The sequence below is a fragment of the Gallinula chloropus genome, assembly GCF_964237585.1.
Source record: "Gallinula chloropus genome assembly, chromosome: 1".
NCBI classification, from domain to species: Eukaryota; Metazoa; Chordata; class Aves; order Gruiformes; family Rallidae; genus Gallinula; species Gallinula chloropus.
The window spans coordinates 15146390-15168742 of NC_140085.1; the positions used below are offsets into that span (position 1 = coordinate 15146390).

Here is a 22353-nt window from a genome sequence, read left to right on the forward strand (position 1 = left end):
TCCCGGATGACATCCACCATTCCACTCAGGACAGTACTTTGTTGTGTGCGAGTCGTTCTGCTGTGAGAATAGCCCGCACCTGAAAACTCTGGAGTGTTTCTGATCAACCTTCAATTCTTTTAACAGTTTGTATCGCTGAATAATCAGGATTTACAATTTTGTTTTAGAAACTTGAGATTTGTTTTGTTTCATCCTTTGGCAGGTTTCAGGATTTCATCGTTCTGAGTGGTGGGGTTTTTGCCCTCTAAAGACAATCACAAGCCGTCAAGAAGCCTTTACTACATTAGTGCTTTATAACCCAGGCTCCCTGAATTTGGGAACAAAGAAGAATGTGGAAATCCTGGTGAATTGCATCTCTTTTAGGTTTGATTAATATTTTTATTTTTAAAGAAGGATTTTATGCACTTTGGTTTCATTTGAGGACAAACTGAAATTGGTGCTTTCTGCTTGAAGGTACATTGGTTTCTAATTGTTCTGCTTGCCTCTGCATGTGTTTTGTCACTTCTCCAGGCATAAGCTTTTCTATCAGTCTCTCATTTCCCTTGTGTCCATTTTTTTTTTCTAGTGTCCGTTTTCAGTTCTTCATTTCAGCAAAACATTTTGGGTGTTTCTAAACAGTTTTTTGTGCCTCTTCACCCCAAGTTTGTGAACTCTACCAGGGAAAGTCCAGGTGATGAAGTCAGCAGCAGCTAACTTGTAACAGGTAACAACCCAGCATGTAGTGATTATCGAGTTAGTAATGAGTCTTCTTTTAAAATATACCCTTTACAGTTAAATAGAATATACTGTCTAGTGACTAGAGAAATAATATGGGATGATGCGTGTGGCTCTGAGATGCTGCTTTGTGCTTAGGCTATTTTCTTGGTAACAGTTGAATCCCCTTAATTTAGAAACTTGCCCGTTGTGGGCAAAACTGTCTTGACTCAGGGAGTTTAATTTATGGCCAGTTATCATAAACTTTTAATTATCAATTCAGCTAGTGAGACACAGTCAGCCAGTTAAACACTGGGAGGGAAGACTCCTTTCTTCCCCCTGCCCTTCATTGCCGACACCTCCCCTCCCCTGGTTGTCCCCATGGGTTACACTCTCTCCCTTGAGCGATGCAGTGCTGGTGCAGGAGGGTGGGGTTGCTGCTCCTTTGATGAGTTGGCGTTTTGTTGTGCAGTGGGTTTGGTCCATTATGGAGCAGCCGGAACTGGCCATGACCAGCACATGGCCTCTTCCCATGCAGCCCCCTGCTACCAAAACTTGTGGTGTATCCCCAATGCACTGTTGTGCCCATTGGATGGTGCTGGGCTTCTTTCATAAATAGAGACAAACATAAATAGAGACAAACATCTCTGCTGTAGCTTGCTAAATAGCAATATTGTGTTATGTCACTTGGGTGGTAAGACTTTTACAATTCTATTTGTTAACTTGTCTGCTGAGCAGTTGTTTCTGCTCTTGTAGAATTACTGATACCTGGGTTCAGAGGCACCAGCTTTCCATAATGATCACGTTGATACATGTTCTCACAGTCAGGCTTTTTTTCCCAAAACTTTCTCAAAGAGGTAGTTTTCCTCTTTTTTTCAGATCTGAAGGTACAAGTTGTTGCAAAGGTGACAGCTCAGGTTGCCAGAAAAGAGTCAGAGCTTTGCTCCACCAGTGTGAGTATTTATGTTCTCCTCGGAGAGAATTTCATTTCCTTCTTGGTTTGTTTCTCCCACTCATTGAACAATTTTGTTATCTCATTCCTTTTATCTTGGGATCTGAATTGCTGCCACCTGACTTCCATCTGGGATTGTGTATGTTAGAAGAGATGAGATTTCAGGTTTGGGGGAATTGAGCTGTCCTCCCAATCCTTGCAAGGTGAAATATGAGGAGAATGAGGAGTAATTGGGAACAGTCATATTTAACAGAAGGTTCAGGGGGGAAAAATTGTTCTTAGGTGCTAAATTGCTATTGACAGCAGAGCCTGTGTGCACAGAGCTGGATCCAGCTGTCATATGAGCTGGCAAGAGTGGCAGTAGTGGTAAACAGCCAGTAGGGTATATTGCTGTTGTGTAGTCTAACATGCATGCTGCCTTGGATGCGTAGTAAGACTCCCTTCCCAAGTCCATGTTGTTTTTAGCTGTACAAGATCTTTACTTAACTGTTTATCGTAAAAACGCTGAAAGTTATGTGGTTTTCCTGAACTTGTTGCAGGGGACAGAGTCCTTGGAGTGAAGAGACTGTGTATTGATATTGCTCTTGAGCAGACAGGAAAGAAGCCATTCTTCTTGCTCCTCAGGGCTTTCTGTCCTACACTGTGCCTTAAACATGGAAACTGTAGAAATGAATAGTGTATCCTTGAAACGTCCTCACGCTGAGGATGATGTGGCTACCGCAGACGAAATTAAAAGACAGAAGATCTCAGAGAAGTCTGAGGCAGGGAACGACTCTGGGCAGAGTGTTGAGACTGTGACAGAAGAAGCTGACAAACCTCTGCTTGAGGACACAAAAAATGAAATAATCCCCAGTGAGGAAAATGAGGAGCAGGAAGATGAGGAACTAGAGGACAGTGAAGAAGATGGAGACCCAGAGAGCTTTGCGGACATGATGAAGCATGGACTGACAGAAAGTGATGTTGGCATAACTAAATTTGTTAGCTCTCATAAAGGGTTTTCTGGAATCTTGAAAGAGAGGTAACTCTTTGTCTTGTTTTGTGTGTTAATTCCTTGCGTTAAGCAGCTGCTGTTCTCCATTTTCCTCTCTGACTTGTAGGCTGCAACTGGATTATGTGCAGTCACTTGGGAGGTTCATCGCCCTCTCTTTCTAGTGTTGAGACTGAAATAAAGGTCTAATTTGGGACCCTTCCAGGTGACGATTACATTGACCTTTGCCATTTGTGTTGCTCTCTAGTAGCAGCCTGCAGCATAAAAACTTGGGGGTACCCCCACCTTTTGTACCACTCTTCAGTGCTGATACAAGATGCACTGGAGAACAGCATTGAGACCACCACACTCTGGTGGTTCTTTGCTTTTCCCTGACTGTTTTGTGCTGATGTCTGGAGACGTGTGTATTGTCAGATGGTCTGTTGGGTTGAAAATGTATCTGATCAGTTGTAGTGTCATTTAGATAAAAGGGAATGATATAACTCAGGGTGTGGAATTTTGCATTGTGTGTTTAATAAGATGTTTGGGTTTTAGTAACTTTTTTATGAAACATCTAGGTTTTTCAAATTAAATAACAGCTTTGAATCAAAGAGAATGCAAATATAAAATCTCACTGAAATGAGAATCATTGTTGCCCTGATTTAGCAAAGCAGTTAAGGATGCTTTGTTTACACACCAAGAATTCCCTCTTTTTAAATATTGGCAAATGCTACTTAAATCACTTAGCAATTGCAACATAGACTGTGCTTTGTTACAGTCAAGATTTTTATTATGGACATAATGGCTTGATGGAAAATGTCACAACCAAATACTTTGTTGCTGTCATAGAGTATGCAAAGTAATGGTTTAAATGAAAAAAGTTCTCTCTTCCTGAATGTGTGCAGCAGAGGGGGATTTGTCCTGCTTTCCTTAAAGAGAGGGCTATGTGCACTTTATTCGGCAGGTTATTTGAAGTGACGGAGCTAATGCGTTAATGTTTGCAGTGTAGTGATGCAGCAGAGTCTTAATTCCCAGTAATGACTGGGACTGAGGGTGTGCATTACTGATCTCTGCAAGCTAGTGAGAAAATGACTCCAAATAAGGTCAGCAGGTGTTTGGTTATCTGCAAAGAAATCAGCTGTGTTGAGATGGGCCAGGCTTTCTCCTGTGTTCTCCTGGTGCCCTTCTGAGGGGTGAGAATAGGTACAGCTTTCTCATGGTTGAAGTTTCTTCTATGTGAATTCAGAATTCTTGAGTGATTTCTGCTAACAAACAGCTGCTTGGGAAAGGACTTTTACGTGATGTGAGACTTTTAACTTTCTTATTACAAATTTAACACGTGTTTCTTCCCATCAGATACTCAGACTTTGTTGTCCATGAAATAGGCAAAGACGGGCGTGTGAGCCATTTAGATGACTTTTCTGTTCCAGTGGATGCTGAGGTAAATTTTGAGGTAAAGATTTGGTAACAGCTGTGCTCTGTAAGCAGAAACATTCCAAAGCTGCAAGTTGTTCCATGTGGGTTACTGGATGTTTTTTTTTTCTCTGACAAATACATATTAGGACCCACCAGAAGAAACATTTACAGTTTTGTCGGAGGAAGACAAGAAGCGTTTAGAGGAGCTCCAGCTTGTTAAGAATAAGGAAACTAGTGTTGCCATAGAGGTAAAATCAATAAATAATGTAAAGTTTGGGGAGGGGGTAGGGGGGGACACGACAGTGAGGGAGTGAGTGGAAGGTATGTGCTTTCTGGTGTATGTAAGGTATAAGAGCGGCCTGAACATGATGCAGCAGGTGATACAGAAATGTTTGCAGTTTAGGGTCTAGTTCTGTAAAGCCTTACAGATATACTCAAATTCATGCACGTGAGTTTTCAGTTTGGTTTCAGTGGGACTGTACATGTGAATTTCTTAATTTCTGTGGTGTTAGAATTTTCTTGTAGTATTTTGGTTTTCTGTCTAGGGGTATTTTATAGAATAATTATGTAAAAAGATTAAATATCAGAGAGAATGATAAGGTGCTGGCACGAGCTGCCCAGAGAGGTGGTCGATGCCCCATCCCTGGAGGTGTTCAAGGCCAGGTTGGATGGGACCCTGGGCAACCTTGTCTAGATCATGCCTGGAGGTTGGTGGCCCTGCCTGTGGCAGGGGGGTTGGAAGTCTGTGATGCTTGGGGTCCCTTCCCACCCTGACCATTCTATGATCCATCCTGATGAAAGGCTCTTTTCAAGGTTAGTGTTCAGTCATTTAATAGAAAGGATCATCAATGTGCTTTTCTGTAACAAGAAAAATAGGATGCAAAATGAAATGAAAACTTGATTTTTTTAAGCATGTAGATACTCCATATACTTGAGGAATAACTGTTGAGCTATATTTGGGACACAGAGATGAGTAGGGATAAATCTGGCAATTTCAAATAAGCATTCACATGTTAAATATACTTATCTAGCCTCTTATTTTTTCCATTAATGCATATAGAAAGACAACTTTTGGCACAGTTTTCATTAGAAGAGGGAATTTTATTAAACACAGAAGCAGGGAATAAATCTTGACAATTTTCTTTTGGGAGTGTTGAGGCTGGGGTTTGTAGCAGTTATTTATTATTTTTCAAAATAATTTTAATACATAGGCCAGACTTTTAAAAGTATACCCGTTCAGTACTTTAGTGGGATCTGATAGGTTTTCTTTAAGCATACAGAACTTAACTAAGAGAAACCCTCCCCTGTTTGGTTTCTGCATGTGTGCATATTAACACAGGTAATTGAAGACACCAAAGAAAAAAGGACAGTTATCCATCAGGCTGTGAAGTCCTTGTTTCCTGGACTGGAGACCAAAACAGAAGATCGAGATGGGAAAAAATACATAATTGCTTATCATGCTGCTGGGAAGAAAGCACTGGCAAGTGAGTTTCAGTATGACAGCATTTGGGTAAAGTAAATGCTAAAATTATCCCCAAAGTAAAAATCGTTACTGAGTGCTTGACATGGAACGTACCTCCTAATGTAATCTGGCTTTTTTTTCCCTCTTTGCAGCTCATGCTGTGCATCTAAACTGGCTAGGAACTTAGTCTGAAATTTAACTTAAAATGTCTCAAATTTTTTTGTTTCCAAGTCATTCATTAAAAACAACTGTGTTAGAAGCAAGAACATCTTCTGCGATTTCGTGAGGAATAGGCAAAACAAGCCTTTATGTTCGGTATAGTTTGAACTTTGTTTTCATGAAGTTACCTGGATGTGCAGGTGTACGTTGTACACTGTAGTTGAAACGCATATGTTACGCTGACAGTGTCTTGAAAATCCATGCAAAATTCTCAGTGACTTGAGCAGACAGAAGTGCCTGTTTGCTTTCTCAGAGTTACGTTTTACGTAAACATATTTACCATGATCTTTAATGCTACTTTTGTTTCCATATTTGGAAGCTAAATACTACTTCTGTGTAGTCGTCTGTTTTTGCAGCGAATTGTCTTTATGGAGCACAGTTACTGTTTTGAAATAATGAAAATAATGGAGGAGTCTGAGAATGAAGTGTTACCCACTTGAATCCTGCCAAACACCATTTTGGTTACTGAGGATAAATTAATGTGTTCTACATCTTTTAATGTTATTACAAATTTGTTGCTTCTGTAAGTTCAGAGAATTCTCCGCATGGAGAATGTTTTACCAAAAGGTATTAAGGTTTGGTGTGAACTGATTATTTGTGTGCCATTTCAACCTTTTACAAATGACTACATAAGCCTAGCCCACTCATTTTATAGGTGAAGATGGAGAAAAGGGTAAGGAGATAAGATCTTTTAAAATTGGAAATAACACCATCTCCATGTTCAATTTAGTTACAATTTTTTAAAGGCTTATTCTAAGCAAGTATGGGAATCTTGTATTTTTTATTGGTACAATTATAATGTATGTATCTTGTTTAACCATGTTTAGAAAACTTGTATGTTTGCATGCTTTATGCATGGAGTATGTATATTTACCAGCACAAAATTCTCCTTGGCCAGTTTTGTTCTCTGTTTGTTTGTAATGGTTTTACCTCCACCTTTTCTTTATGCTGCTTCTGTTCTTGAACCATTGTTACAGTCAAGTGGTTAAGTCAAGTGTTAAGCTGCCCAGTCTGATTTAAGAAATACTGCATAAAAAAGAGTTTAAGTACTTGAAATAGCTGAAAAGAATTTAGTGATGTGTCTCTAGGATTAAAGTGTTATCTGGAGCACCATCTTGTGATGCAGAGAAGCATCATCCATTTAAATTGAATTCCTAAGTTGTGATGCTACAAAGACCTGTGCATGGAGACTGTGCAGTTGGAGTGAGTGTGTGTAAATACTTATGAATGTGCGATTTAAGAGTGCAAGTACTTTTTTTAGTCAGGATTATATTTATCTTTCATGCTTATTGTAGCCACTAAAATGTCTTTATCTTGAGTGGGTTCCCCAGGCAAGTAACACTTCAGAGATGTAGAATATTTGAATATTAGGTGAGATATCCGATTGCTTTTGTTGATAAAGTAAAAGTTTATCAAACATACTTTCCTAAAATTTAAAATTAGAAGCTGCTTTGTGTCTATGATGTTTACACCCCAAATAGTTAAAATACTGCCTCTCTAAATTGTCAGTAAACTGCTGTTTCATCATTGTCCACAAATGAAGTCTGTTGCATCTCCGATTGAAGCTTTCCATATGTTCACCGTATGCCTCTGCACGATTCCATTGCATAACTGTCTAAATTGCTGTCATCCACCACCTAACTGTTGGATGCCCCCAAAAGCATAAACAATCCCATAACCATAAACCTGCATGTTCACCTCTAAAAACCCTTCGACAGTCTAAAAATTAAATGCTACTCTCTTGTGCTCTTTATGCTATGCACTGGGACAGAGGTCAGAACTGCAACAGGTAAGAGATGTTGACATTTCATGCTAACAAAATGAAATGACAACCATTGTGACCTCCTAAATAGTGACAAGACTGGCCAAACCAGTAACAATTAATTCTTAAAAAACACCCTACCCATAAGTAATTCTTAAAATTCCCTGGAAGAGCCTTGTGCAGCCTCTTTTTCCTAGTGCAGTATGGGCAGTAGTCATTCAGTGCAGAGACAATCTGTCAGTAATAAGTGATGTGAATTATCAATTTTGACAATACTGTTTGACATCAATGGTAAAATTTCCATTGATTTCACCAAGCCTTTGCCCTTCATCCTTGTATTTCAGACACTACTGTCTGTATTTATACAGCTTTAAAACTGTATGTCATACACCCCTATATTTAAAAAGAGCTTCTAGCCCTTGAGTTGCACCAAAATGTTTGGGAAAAGGGCTGGGAAATACACTTTTAGTGTCAAAAATGTAACATCACTCTGAAACATAACCATGAGGACTGCAAGCTGTCCCTCTGGCCCACCTACCCAATTGAATACTTGGAAGTATTGGGTGAAGAACAGTTCAATACCAGGAACTGCAGCCTTCCGTTACCCAGCATGGCTGCAGTGATGCCCAAAGCGTAGGATCCCCTTGGTGTATATACAGCACACACATATATATATATACATACACACACTATATATAATATCTATGGAGTCTTTTTAGTGTAGCCCAGATTGGGGCTCACTTTTTGAAGATGTTTAAATGACCATGTGCAAGATGGATTAGTTAAATTGAAAGAATGATTCCAGCTGGAGAAGCCTTCCCTTGTGAAGCATGCTCTGTCTTCCTCTCTTCCCTGCTGATTACTGAGTTCTTCACAAAGGACCAAGCTGTTCAAGCTGAACGCAGTATTTCATGGACTGGATTGAAGAGTAGTGGTGGCTCAGAAGGGAGATCAGCAGGAATGTGAGGTCTTTTTAACTGGCTTTTTGGTCCAGTTTAGGTCCTCCAGAGAGAGGTCTTTGCTTAGAAACTGAGGGCGCAAGGCACATGTTGTAGTAGTTCTGAAACAACAACACATAAAGTATTGTTACTGTAGCATCCAAAATTGTTTTTGCAGAAGTGTGTGTATGGGTGGTATAAAAAAAAGCCAGAAGAATTCTTTTGCCAGCAAGCTTACTACAAATTAACCATACTTACTGTCTGTGATGTCTGGGATATCTGGGCTGTATTAAACTCATGTGAACCAAAAGAACAGAATCTCCCAAGTCCTTCCTTCCTTCCTGCATTGGTGTTCATCTACTGGAATAGGACTGGCTTTTTTCAGTCAGCTTTTGCTGCTTTAAGCCCTTACTGTACAAAACCAGGAATACCTGCTTTGAGAAATAAGGGGCTTCTTATTTAAAACAAAACAAATCCTTAGATTTGTTAATATAAAACAAAGAATTTATAAACAAAGCACCTCAAAATTGGGTGCTAAACCTGTGTAGAATCAGTCCCCCTTCCCAGGAATGCCATCAACAGTAGAAGATTGTAAAAGGAAGGTTTTATCTCTGGAGGCTTTTGTGTGCAACAAAATATTGACAAATACATTGACAGTTTTCATTTCTCTCCAGAGAAAGCCAAATAATTATACAGAATTGTTGTTAGTCTGAAGTTATCTCGCCCTCTGGGTTCTCTAAACACAGCACAGTATCTGGCATAAATTACTTGTCAATGCCTACTGTGACAGATGTTTCTCTCCCATAGGACTTTAAAAAATAATTCACCTTAAAGTAATTTTTTGTGAGCATACTTTTTTTTTTTTAGGCATTTTCAGAGGTACGGCTCAGGTATGACAGACAGCAACATCCTACAGAAATAAAGAATATGTTAGTTCTATAAATAATAATTGTAGTCTTCCCACAAACAGGGCTCCAGTGATCCTCATCCATTAATTATAGAGGGTGATAGATTAAATGTGGAGTGGCATTTATAGCTGAAAGTCAGTGCAATGTTAAGGTTTTTGAGACATTTAATTGGTCAATATGGCAGTTAAATGACTTGGATGTATTTTTAGATAATTTTGTGACAAAGGAACATGCACTGTTTGATTCTAGGAGGCAGAATTGATTACAGAAGTTTACAGCCCAGGGGAAAGGGAGGTCTCTTTCAATGCAATTTGCAGGTTTTGCTTTCAGTAACTCACTTTTCAATTGTCTTTTTCTTTTTTTCTTGAACAGATGGAAATTAGCAAAATTGACTCTTGTGCATTTGTTTTAAATGTAGCTGCAATGACAAAGATACTATTTTTTTTTTTAATTACACATCACAAATTTTAACCTTTTGTTTTTAAAGATCCAAGAAAACACTCTTGGCCAAAATCTAGGGGAAGCTACTGCCACTTTGTACTGTACAAGGAGAACAAGGATACTATGGATGCCATTAATGTCCTATCCAAATTTTTGAGGTAAGCCTGGCTGGCATGCAGTCCTCCCCCATCTGTTTCACATCACTATAAATGTTATGCTTCAGAACTATGTAAGAGCACCACAAGTGATGACTATTGCCTGATTTGTAGCCAGTGTTTTTTTTTTTTAAAAAAACAAATTATTTTAGCATATTAAATTTTGAAATTGCAAGTTTTGCAAGGAGGTGACAGTGGAACAAAATGATCCCAAGAAATTTGACTGAACTCTACTACTTCAGTGGGAAAATGTCTGTGATTGAAGTTGGCTGATTGAGAAAGGTTTGGCAGCTGAAAGCCTCAAGTGTGCATAACCTGAATTAAAAGCCATTTTTTCCCCAGTGTGTGAATATATGCAAGCATGTTTCAAACTTGTCAGATACTGTTGTGGCAATATGCTGATCAGTTCCTAAGCAGTTACAGTTGATAAACTGTTGTTCCATGAACTAATTTCTCCATGGCAACAGTCTTAGTTCCTCTCACCCTATCAACTGTGGCAACAAAAAGATTTGCCAAAGGCATGATGTGAGCACAGTGACTTGCAGAGGAAGAACTATTTTAACATTGAGTCAACTCAGTGATCTGCTTGTAGGGAAACTTCCCTGCTTCTCCCCTCCTTTTCCTTTCACCCTTCCTGTCAAAAAATAAATGCTTGTAGTCTGTACACTGCTAGTGTTTGAGAACAGATTGGAGGAGCATAGTTTGGTGGAAAAATGTATGTAATGGCATTCCTGGTTCCCCCTGGTGCCCGTAGCTGGAATAAGTGGAAATATTCCCTCCCAAGGAAAGAAATGGATCAAATTTAAATTAATTTCCTGTATTCTCACGTGATATGCATGCATGGTATTCAAACAGACATGTTACTTGAAGTTTAAGGAACAAATGGACATGAATTTATTTCTTTTTTAGTGAAATTAGTGGTGGCTGTGCATTTGAGTGGATCTGTGTGAGGAAGTACTTCAAAGCTGATATTCTGAAAGCACAGTTGTGGTAAAAGTGAATCTGCATCTAATTAAAACAGAAGTTTCCCTGTGGTTTATGCACTTACAGATGAGATTATAAAATGTCACATGCCAAAGTGTAGCCTAGTTCTGCAGAAAGGAAGGATGTATGTTTGCTATTTTTAATACAGAAGATTAATAAGTCTAGGTAATTATCCTTGAAAACTATGTTCACTCTGTGGCTATTTCAATATGCATAATATCTGTTACTGTTGCTTTTTAAGAGTGAAGCCAAACATATTTTCCTACATGGGAACTAAAGATAAAAGGGCTATAACAGTTCAAGAGATCGCTGTCCTTAGGTAAGTGAAAGTACACTGGAGTGTTTGCACTCCTACCATGATAGCTCAAATATCTCATGTGGTACCTTGGAGGCTCATTATGCATGTGACAGAAATGCTGGATTCAGGTTCTCATCGTGCAAGGCACGGGCATTAATGAAGATGATATAATGCTTTTTTTTTTTTTCTTATCCCATGGTAGTTGCTGGTATTTTCAGTCAGCGATGCTCCGAGTCATAGGCTGGATGCATACCTGCATTTGGCTGAGGCAGCAGCCCAGACTGCCTACCTGCTCTTAGGATACATGAGTCCCGTGCAACAGCAGCAGAACAGAATGACATGGGAAAACTACATCCTTCCTGAATTTCATTTTCTCCTTCTTCCAGCTGGAATCCTAATGTCTTTCTCGCTGAACTCTCTTAACAGCTCCAGAGGAAGCTAACCACTGCCTTTTGCTCACCTGTGAGCAACCAGAAGGGGCAAAACATGATGAGGATTACTTTTTCCTGCCTTAACCTACTCCCATAACTAACCTACTAAGAGAAAATAAAATTTAGCATATTCCAAGATAATTATGTGGTTTCTGGGCACTTGAAACTAGTGTTACATCCATAACTGAGAACGATGGATGCATCCGTCTCCATCTCTGGAGATACTAAAGACCTGTCTGGATGCCTGTCTGTGCAGTATGAGCTAGGGAGCTGCTTTGGCAGGGGGGTTGGACCCGATGATCTCTCAAGGTCCCTTCCAACCCCTGTGATTCTATGATCTCAGTCATACATTACAATATCTGTTCAGCTGTCTGGAATGCTCTGCCTGGACAATTATTTCAACTCTCTGAAAACCAAACTCAAGTGAGGAATTCCAATGTTTGAAAGCCAGAAATTTGATTAAATCCTTGTTAAAAGGAGGGCATTCACTGCTGAATTACTGATGTTTTCCATCCCAGTGGTTGGCATGTGCATCTGTTCACACTTACAAAAGGAATTACTAATTTGTGAGTCGTGCAGAGCCCCAGACCCCAGTAGTGCCACAGTACCCCACCCTCCTGCACAGCCTTGGAGAAGGGTGGTGTAGGAGAGGCAACATTACTGCTTGTTAGCCTGCTCTGAGATGAGTATGCTGGCCAAGCTACTTGATAAACATCTCTATCCTGCTGCAAATTTTAGTGGAAATACCAAAAGAGCAGTTCAGTGATGCAAAGAAGAGGGTATGCTTCCAGAATGTACTTGCAAAAGTGACAGATACCAGTGCCAGATTGAATTTTGTACTCCTTCATCTGTGTTAATTTTATGCAGTGGCTAATTACTTAACTATCATTTGTGACCAATACTAACTGGATTGTATTCACAGTGTAGTTACTCAAAGCAGAGTTCAGTTTGTAGGGTATAGTATATACATCAGTACTTTTTGTGAGTGCATGCAGTAACAGACATAAAGACAGTACTAACGGTCTTTGTCACAGTATACATGCTCTGTCTGTTCTTCTAGATATTTAATTAAAATACTTTGAAAAGGCAGCAATAGAAAATAAAGGTTACTCACTTTTTCTTTTTGAGGAGTTTTTTTGTGGATTGTTTTTTTTTTGTAAGTGGCAACATGTCTGTATTTATTTAACTATCTACTTTCCTAAGTGTAGGATGGTCACTGTGTCTGTCTTTTTTTTTAGAATCACTGCACAAAGACTTGCTCATTTGAATAAATGTTTAATGAACTTCAAATTAGGAAACTTCAGTTACAAGAACCATCCACTGAAACTGGGAGAACTGCAAGGGAACCATTTCACTGTTGTTCTCAGGTAATGTGTTAGTATGGATTTAGACAGTTCTGTTAGTATTTCTTTAAAGAGTTAAGGGATATCAGTGCATCTCTCGTTACAAAAAAGAAAAGTTCTGTTAGCAGAAGTCTGAATTTAAATGCTGTGTAATATTGCGCTTATTATGGGTCTCATAAAATAATGTAAGCCCTCAATAATCTGTCTATACCTTCTTTTTTAATGCTAGGAACATAACAGGAACTGATGACCAGATAGAGCAAGCAATGCACTCTCTCAGGGAAATAGGATTCATTAATTATTATGGAATGCAAAGATTTGGAACCACAGCAGTTCCTACATACCAAATTGGCAGGTATGTGTTGTTTCCATCTGCCACCCTCCTCCCCTTCTTTTTTTTTTTAAATTTTATTCAGTTTTTATCCCTGTTTTCTAATGCATTTCTGGGAATGTTTTTCTAGTGTCTTGAATGTGCTAGATTTAATTCTAGATTCAGAAAAGAACTTTTTTCTGAACTTGCTTTTCAGCAAGTGTCTTGCATAATACCACTACTTCTAATATTACATAAATCTAAACACTGATTCTTCTTTTTTTTTGATAATTTGGCTAAATCTTAAATATATTTTGCTGGCTTTTAAGAAACTTTTCTGTTTGAATCATAGAGCTATTCTACAGAACAACTGGAGTGAAGTAATGGATTTGATACTAAAACCACGACCAGGAGGTAAGGACTGAAAAAATTATACTTTAAATGTTTCTTCCTCTCCTCCTCCAAGAATTGTATGTTCAGGAGAAACACTTTCAGGTTCTTTCATTTTGAAAGTATGTTTGTGAGGACGGTGTTGTATGTGCTAAAATTTCATCCAGGCGAGCAATTTCAGACTCTCTGCCTTTCTCCTGTTTCCTCACTGTGCAGTTTCTTGCAATGGGAGTGAAAAGGGACCTGAATACTTAAACAGAGTCTGCTTAGCCTTCCAGCCTCAGTAATTCTCTTAATTACCCTGACTGAAACTTTGGTTTTTCAACTGTTTTAACAAAAGGTGAGATGGATGGCCTGTAGTTAAAATATTTTCATTTTACATCCTTATTCTAGCTGAAAAGGGATACTTGGTAAAATGCAGAGAAGAATGGGCAAAGACTAAAGATCCAGCAGCAGCCCTGAAGAAGCTACCCGTAAAAAGGTGCGTGGAAGGACAGCTTCTACGCGGGCTCTTAAAGTATGGAATGAAGAACATAATCTCTGCATTTGGCATAGTGAGTGTGAAAGTGCTGTGGGGTATTTACTTGAATCAACACGCTTTTCATGGTATCATGATGAATTTGGAATAGACTCGTAGATCCTTGATGAGTAGAAGGTTAAGTGCAAAATCTTTACATTTATGCTGCCTTTTTGCTTGAAGTACTGCTGCGTGGTAACTGATGACATCTGTAATTAATGTATACATAATGAGCTTTCCAATTTGTACAGTCTGTCTGGTACATTGGAAGCAATGCAGTTACACTTAGTAACCATGTATAATACAGCTCTGAGAATCCTGCAGAAGGTTGGTATCAGAGTTTTTCTGTTGCTTTAGAAGTATAAATCAAATTGATAGTGTGCTGATGAATCAGCTTGGCAAAGAGGTGGTGGGTTCAGTGTCATTTTCAAGTACTGTAATCAAGAGCAAGTGTTGGTAGAAAATACCTTATCATCAGCAATCTACTGGGCCCATTGTAGAAGCTGAGGAATAATCTCTTGTTTATGAAGAAGGTAATTAGAACTGTGCCTTTGCATCTGTAAAGTTCACTTAAGATTTTTGGTGGTTAAGTATGAACTCAGTGGTTCATGTATTTGAGCTGTTGAATAAAAAAAACCCCTTCTTTATTTAAGCACAGGGGTTTTGTGCAGATTTCAAGTGTATAAAAATGTTACTTCTTCACAACCCTCTTCCCCAAACAATGAACAAACCCAAAATCTATAGACTAAGAAATTGGGTTAGTCTTATTACCCAGAGAAGGTACATTTCAAATATATGCCTTTTGGGTTATGATTGACGAAAAAAACCCACAAGTACATCTTCCTAATGTTTCACTTCTTTTTTTTTTTTCTTTACCTCTAGATACCAAGAAATAATCGTTTAATGTATATTCATAGTTACCAGAGTTATGTGTGGAATAATATGGTGAGCAAGAGAATAGAAGAATACGGCCTTAGGGCGGTACCAGGAGATCTCACGCTTAAAGGAGGTAAAATTGGACGAACGAAGAGCCAGTGATTGTCTAGTTCAAACTCCTTGGAAACCAAGGCACATACCTGTTTATGTGATACTGCATACAAGTCTTCTTTTCCTATTTACCCATTATGGTCCAGTCACTTCTGTATCTGTTCACCAGTTTTAGTCAATTTTTGCAAGACATTGGAAGTTAGGTATTACTCTTCCATGAGCTATTAGTGTGCTTATTTTTCCAGTAGTTGGATAGGAAGGAGAGATTCTACAATGGACTGATAGTTCTTAAGAATGAACTCAAACCTGGTTCAACAGAACTACAGAAGGATGAGTGTTTTAATCAGACATTTTTATTTGTATGAGTATCTTGTAAAGCAAAGGTTTCACTCAGTTAAAACTTTCTTCACTTGGATTTGCTCTGGCATTTCCCTGGGGTGAAAATATCCACAGTATTTCTCCTCCTTGTATGCCTGATGCCGCCTTAGAGGACTGTTCACCTAGGAGTCCTTACTTAAGCTTCAGAAGTCACTGGAAACCAGGCTGTGGTTCTGACAGTAACTGTGACAACCTTGAATATTGTTATTTCTTCTCTTGGAAATTTTGTCTATTAAGTGGAGATAAAACACTGTAATTATCCCTCAAAGTAGGCTTGTTTCAATCAAATAGTTAATTTTAAATGTAGCTAATGTTAACTTTCACAGGTACCCATTCTGGTAACTCTTCATTTTTTCTGTCATGATTGTAGCCACAGCTGTTCATATCGAAGAAGGAGATGTCAATAACTACACTATCCATGATGTAGTGATGCCATTGCCTGGATTTGATGTTATTTACCCAAAGCATAAAAGTAAGTTTGACTGTTACATTTTCAGAGTGAGTATTTAAGTTAAGTCTGCTTTAAAATTTTTCTTGAAAGGAAGATTAGAACTTTGCAACCTTGGTGACCATTTAAAAGGTACACTGTTTCAGAGCTCCAATGCATTTGTCAGCCTTTATTATTGTGATAATAATCTGAATTGTAATTTGTTTCACTTCATGTAATCTGTTTCATATTTCTTCTCAGCAAGTAGCTTTTCCAAAAAAGAAATTTTTTACTGAGGTAAAATTATTTATCTTGGCACAATGGGGGAAAAAAAGGTGACATTTTTTAATTTATGTTTAAATATTAACCAATTTTTTTTTTTAAAAAAAGCATAGCTTTCATATCCTGTACATAAACTGTATTGGATCTAGAATGATCTGTAATTATCTGCATGTAGCATGGCGTCATTATTAAGGGACAGATCTGTAGAATCATTTTGGTTGGAAGGGACCTTAGGGGGCCATCTGGTCCAATCTTTCAGTGAAAGCAAGGTCCATTCAGGCTAGCTTGCTCAGGGCTTTGTCCTGTCAGGTGTGAAACTTTCAAGAACAAATATTCTCTAAGTCTTCTCTAAGCTGAAAAAGCTGTTATCTCAAACTCTTCTCGCAGGCCATATTGTACAACCCTTGGCCATTGGGCTGGTCCTCCATTGGACTTACTCAAGTTTATCATCTGGATGCATTATTCCAACTGTGGTCTCATGAGTGCCCAGTAAAGGGCAGTATTCATTTTCTTGGTGTTTCTAATAGCTACTGTTGCTATTAGCTTATTTTGCTGCCAGGGCAAAGTCTCCTTTCCAATGGGAGTCCCAGGTGACTGTGAGCAGAGTTGCTCTGTAGCCTGTACTGTTGAGAAAAGTTAATTGCTTTCAGGTACGAGACTTTGTCCTTACTGAATGTGATGAGGTTCATCTTGGCCCATTCCTTGAGCCTGCCTGGTTCTCTCTGAGTAGCAGTCCTGTCCTTTGGTATATCAACTGCTACCCTAGCTTGATTGTGCCCACAAACTTCTTGGGGTGAATTCCAGCTCCTCTTCCATGTATTTAAATACCTTTAGGTATTTAAACAACACATCCTGGCTCCCTGAGGAGCTCTGCTTGTAAGGAGCTTCTAGGTAGAGCTCGAACTGATAGCGACTATGAGCCAGATAGTTCTTAGCCCATCTAGCAATCCACCTACTTAATTTTATACCTTTGGATACAAGGATGTTGTGAGAACATATTGACAGCTTTGCTAAAGGCAAGGTAGGCAACAGTCACTACTCTCACCTCATCTACAGGTGTAATAATTTCATCATAGAAGGCAGTGAGGCAGGTGGGGTTTTGTTTTTTCTTCCCCCTTTGGAAAAGCCACGCTCTTTTATTCTCACTGTGTGCCCAGAAACGTGTCCCAAGATTAGCTCCATTTTTTTCCCAGGGACCAAAGTGATTCCCTAGATCATCCTTCTTTCTGAAGATGGGTGCAACACTTGGTTTTCTGTAGTTGCCTGGGACCTCCCCAGATCTCCATAATCTTTCAGAGATGATAGAGAAAAGCTGTACGAGGATATGAGCCAGCTGTCTCAGCCTGTGTCTTCCTCCAGTACTGGTGGACCCTCTCTTTCCTGAACCTGACCTCTAGGACCAGAGGCCTGGGAGACCTTACTTGTCAAGGCTGAGGCAGAGGAGGTGCTGAGACCATCAGCCTCATGTCTGTCACTAGACCACCTGCCCTGTTTAGCAGCAGGCCAATGTTTTCCTTCTTATATTTCATTCCTGTTGTTGCCACTTAACCCCTGTTGATGTCTGTTGCTGATTTGAACTCCAGCTGAGCTTTGGCTTTCCTAATGCTATCCCTACATGCCTGGACTATTTATCACCCATCTCTGAAACGCTTGGAAGGTAAAGATCTGTTTGCAGTGAGGTGTGGCTGTGAACCACACTGAGTTAAATGTTTGGAAAAAAACCTGAAGTTTCTAACATTGAATATATCTACACTGGGATTTATTCCTGTTTAAAATTCTGAACTGCATGAAGTAATGCTGGCAATCTCACTGCACATCAAAGGCAGGAGGCATTATTTAGATGCAGTGTGTTCTTGTATTTCCATTCCCTTCCTGTCTTCCCAGTGTGTGTACATGCATGCCCTTACTTTAGGATACAAGACTGTAATAGAATTGCTTCTCCGTTTTGCAGTGTATTTAAAGGTCCCTACAGGCTAATTTATTATTATTTGTTTTACCAGCTGCTAATTCAAAGATCCACCAATAGATAGCCTGGCTTGTTTGGGTTTTTTTTTCCTTCATATACCCGAGCTTTATCTGTGAAATTTGGAAAGCATGTGTCAGATGTCAATAAAATAAGTTGTAAAATTTGTTTTCAGCTGAAATTTTTATTTGCTAAGATTGTTTCCTGGTTATTGCTTCTACTGTTCAGGTTGTAGAAGTAAACATTGTTAGGTAGTAGGATTTGAAATAAGTAATTTTAAACTGCTATGGGACATTTATCCTTTAAATTTAGCAGTTTTCAGCATATAAGGGAAGGAATGATCCATGAATGTGCTGTACTACGGTCTCCCCTATTTAATATTTCCCTCTCTTGCAGTTGGAGAGGCCTACAAGGACATGCTGGTAGCTGACAATCTTGATATCAATAACATGAGGCATAAGATCAGAGATTATTCACTTTCTGGAGCATACAGAAAGATTATCATTCGACCTCAGAATGTCAGTTGGTAAGTAGGAGGATAAAGGAAATTACACTTGAATTGGCAGCCTAGAGTGTATGTGGGATGACTAAGTGCAAGAACCATTAGACTGACCCATGGGATGTAAGTGCGGGTTGCAGCGTAAGCAGGGAGGAACCTCTTTGCACCTTCCCTCAGGTTTTGTGTGCAGGTAAAGTTCTTCCTTGGACCTCTGGTTCTGTGATGCCTGAGCATCAAGACATGCACCTAGTTGTTACACTCCTTATGAGGGCTTGCCCAAACGCTTTATAGATAATTTATGTTGCAACCATGATGGGTAATATTAAAACCATTTTTTTGTCATCTTGCTATGAGAAAGTTGGTCTGTAATTACCTGTCACTGAGAAAGATCTGTATCACTTAAACCTACTAAATCACTTTTGTTTGAGAGACAGCCTAGTTGTAACATGGCAACTGAATAAATCCCTTTAAACAGGTGACTGTATAAATGTGCAGAAAGATTTCATCACTGATGCATAGAAACAACTATAGTGGGCTTAGGAAGGAGACAAAAAAATACTAATGTTTACACTGGATTTTAGTTAGTGCTGATGTTTGAAGCTTACCTACTTCCCAGGTAGTTTTTCAGCCTCGACATTATATATTGAATGATCTCTGTGAAATGAATAGCAGCAAGAGTAGAATATATATTTAAGCCCTTCCAAATAAGTTTAGGTGGCTTTCTTCAAAATGAACGTGGTTTGGTTTGGGGTTGGGGTTTTTTCTTTTCCCCCCCTCAAGAATTCTTAAAGCTAACACCATACTTCCTATAACTTCCTAAGCTATACTTCTTGTATAGCTGGAAATCTTGACAGCCCATGAAGGAAACCAGATGAGTCGATAATCTTCATCAAACAGAGTCAAGTCTTTAAAGCTTTATCAGTTACTGGACCACTAATGCACCTTACGTTATTTGATTAGAAAATCAATTCTATTTCAGCTGCAACTTCTGAATTGGAATAATAATATTATAAGAAAAACAACAGCTTATTATTTCTATAAAGTAATAAAGTTATAAATTTTATTCCAATTATTTTAAACTTGTAATTTTAAAATATTTTGCATATTATAAAGGGAGGTTGTTGCATATGACGATCCCAGAATCCCCTTATTTACTACGGATTTGGATAAGCTGGAGGGAAAACCATTACCAGTTCTTCCTACAGGTAAGTTGATTATTCTGCTGATGGTTAAAAACCAGAAGTTTGATCTGGCTGTTGAACTGCTACATATTGAAGGCTCTTTTAAGGAAGAGCTTTCTTTTAACTGGACTGTTCAGCAATGACGTTAAAGGTCGCTGAAGTTAGGTGTCTAAATGAGGACTCTTCTCAAGAGTGCAAATGATTCTTCTACCAGTCTCTATTGACTGTTACATTTCTTATAGGAGTATGTAAAGTCAAGCAAACATCTAGCTATAAATGTCTGTGAAATGCATGAAGGTGGAATTAAGCCACAAATTGTCTGTGAGTGTGTATTATCTGTGCTGAACATAAGAGACTACTCAAATATTTATTTCTTTTTAAATGTAACTGTAGCACAAGGTCCTTTGACACTCCTTTCCAGAAAAAGTGAAGAGAGGCTAGGAATTCAGTTTTGAAAGAACGGAAGTTTATTTTGCTTTTAAAACAAACACCCCCAAACACCACTCCCTAATGAGAGGAAGTATTAAAAATAAGTTGTTTTATGAAATTACACTACGGATGGTAAATTGCAGGGTGGTGGTGGACGTGGGTTTGTTTTATGGGTTGGGGGGGTGGTGGTTGTGGAAAACTTTGTAGTTTAGATGACATCCAGAGTAATCATTACTTACATCCTTAACTTTTTCTTGCTTTGTGTTTCCTCTTGCCCCTTATGATAGATGGTAAATTCAGGGCACTGAAGATGGAGTTCTCCCTTCCCCCATCCACTTATGCTACCATGGCAATCCGAGAAGTTTTAAAAATGGACACAAGCATAAAAAACCAGACACAACTGAATACTACCTGGCTACGCTGAATGAACTGCAAAAATTACTTAGATTTTAACATATATAAAGTGTTTTCCCTTTTACATGTTCTGTACAAATCTTTACAGATTGGTAGTAAGAGATTTGTATTTTTTTAAGTTTTTATTAGCTCTGGCATTTAACTTCAGTAGTGATTTGCAAGATGGTGGCTGTTAATATATTATAGATCTTAGTGACTGGTGCTTTTTTAATAAGTTGCTTGAGCTGTAACATAGGTGCATCTTTAAGAGAGGAGCTTACAGTATGTTTCAGAGGTAGAAGAATGTTTAGCTTGCCTTTTTTTCTTCTCTGGCAAGCACCATACTCATGGAAACACCTTTAACTCTCTTCCAATATGTTAAATTATGTCTTGGGAAAATAAGTGACAAAAAAATGAGGTAAGGATGACTGTTTGTATCACAGGGGCTCCTGCTGGTAGCGTTGGTGCTGATGCAGTAGAGGGTTCTGTTACAAGTCTCGTTGTGCACTGGGGAGAGGTGACAGCTGGTTTCATTTGTTGGTCTCTTCAATGAGAAAATTCTTGTGCCTATTTTCCAGTTTCTCTGGTGCCTGTACCAGAGAGCAGGTACTGAAAATAAAGTAACCTAACAGTCCAACTCTAACTCTTTCCTTTACATGGTTAATCTGGCCGGAGCCGGCACAAATACTCCATCACCCTTCTAAAACGCCACCGCATTTTGCACCCCTTCTGAACCAAAACAGAACTCGCTGTAGCGGTGCGAACGCCGGCGCAGCCGGGCGCCAGGCGGCACCGGTGTGTACCGTGGTGCCTGGAAGCCCCTTCGCGCCCCTCAGACGAGGACGGGTCTGAGGCGGCACGAAACGGTGGAGGCTCCCCCAGGAGCGGGGCTCCGCTTCCCGCCGCTCCTCCCACCCACCATCACGGGCCGCGCTGCTGCCGCCGCGGAGCTGTGTGCGAGCCGGCAGCGCGAGCCGGCTGCTCTCCGGCACATGCGCAGTGCTGACCGGACGCCTCACCTGCGCCGCGCCGGGCTGTTGTGAAAGAGGTCGGGCAATGCGCATGCGCCCTGTGGTCCGCCAGCCGCGCCTACAGGCGGTGTTGTGATCACGGGACCGGCCGGTCGGCACTGGGCTGCTGACGCGGCAGGGGCGGGGCCGCGGCCGGTGAGGGAGCCGCGGTTCTGTCAGCGGCGTGGCGGGTCGCCCGGTCCGTCCCCCGCCGCCGGGAGGGCGCTGAGGGACCGCTGCGGCTTCGAGGGTCGCTGCGGGACCCGGTCTAGTAGTTGTCCCTCCGGAGGGCTGAAGTCTAGCGGGAAGCGGCCGGCCGGGGACAGCCCTGGCCTGGCTCGGCGGGCCTGCGCGACCTCCGCTGCCCGTCGCCCCGAGCGAAAAACCGGCGCCGCGGAGGCAGAACCCGGGGCGGGGGAAGGGGCTGCTTTGTCGCCTGGCCCGGGCCGCGGGCGGCAGGGGGCTCGCCCGGAGCCAGCCCGGGGCCCGCGAAGGCTTTAACGCTCCTTGAAAAGGCCTGGTGCTCTGGCGAAGGTGGGTGCAGAGCTGCGTGTTGGAGCAGGGAGATTGAGGATGCTCTCCAGGGCTCTATTCGTCTCCCTGTGTCCCGATCCTTTA

General features: G+C 40.2%; 1 protein-coding gene across 1 annotated transcript; it reads left to right on the forward strand.

Moving 5' to 3' along the window:
• Positions 1 to 317: 317 nt before the first annotated feature.
• On the forward strand, positions 318 to 21357 carry PUS7 (pseudouridine synthase 7). The gene is made up of 18 exons (XM_084266499.1): positions 318 to 453; positions 566 to 703; positions 1573 to 1646; positions 2185 to 2663; positions 3969 to 4053; positions 4175 to 4276; positions 5368 to 5512; positions 9805 to 9916; positions 11139 to 11216; positions 12865 to 12993; positions 13199 to 13324; positions 13632 to 13693; positions 14063 to 14223; positions 15069 to 15195; positions 15922 to 16023; positions 18620 to 18749; positions 19836 to 19927; positions 20620 to 21357. The coding sequence occupies exons 4-18, from the start codon at positions 2299 to 2301 to the stop codon at positions 20754 to 20756; spliced, it is 1953 nt and encodes a 650-aa protein (XP_084122625.1). The 5' UTR covers positions 318 to 453; positions 566 to 703; positions 1573 to 1646; positions 2185 to 2298; the 3' UTR covers positions 20757 to 21357.
• The last annotated feature ends 996 nt before the right edge of the window (positions 21358 to 22353 follow it).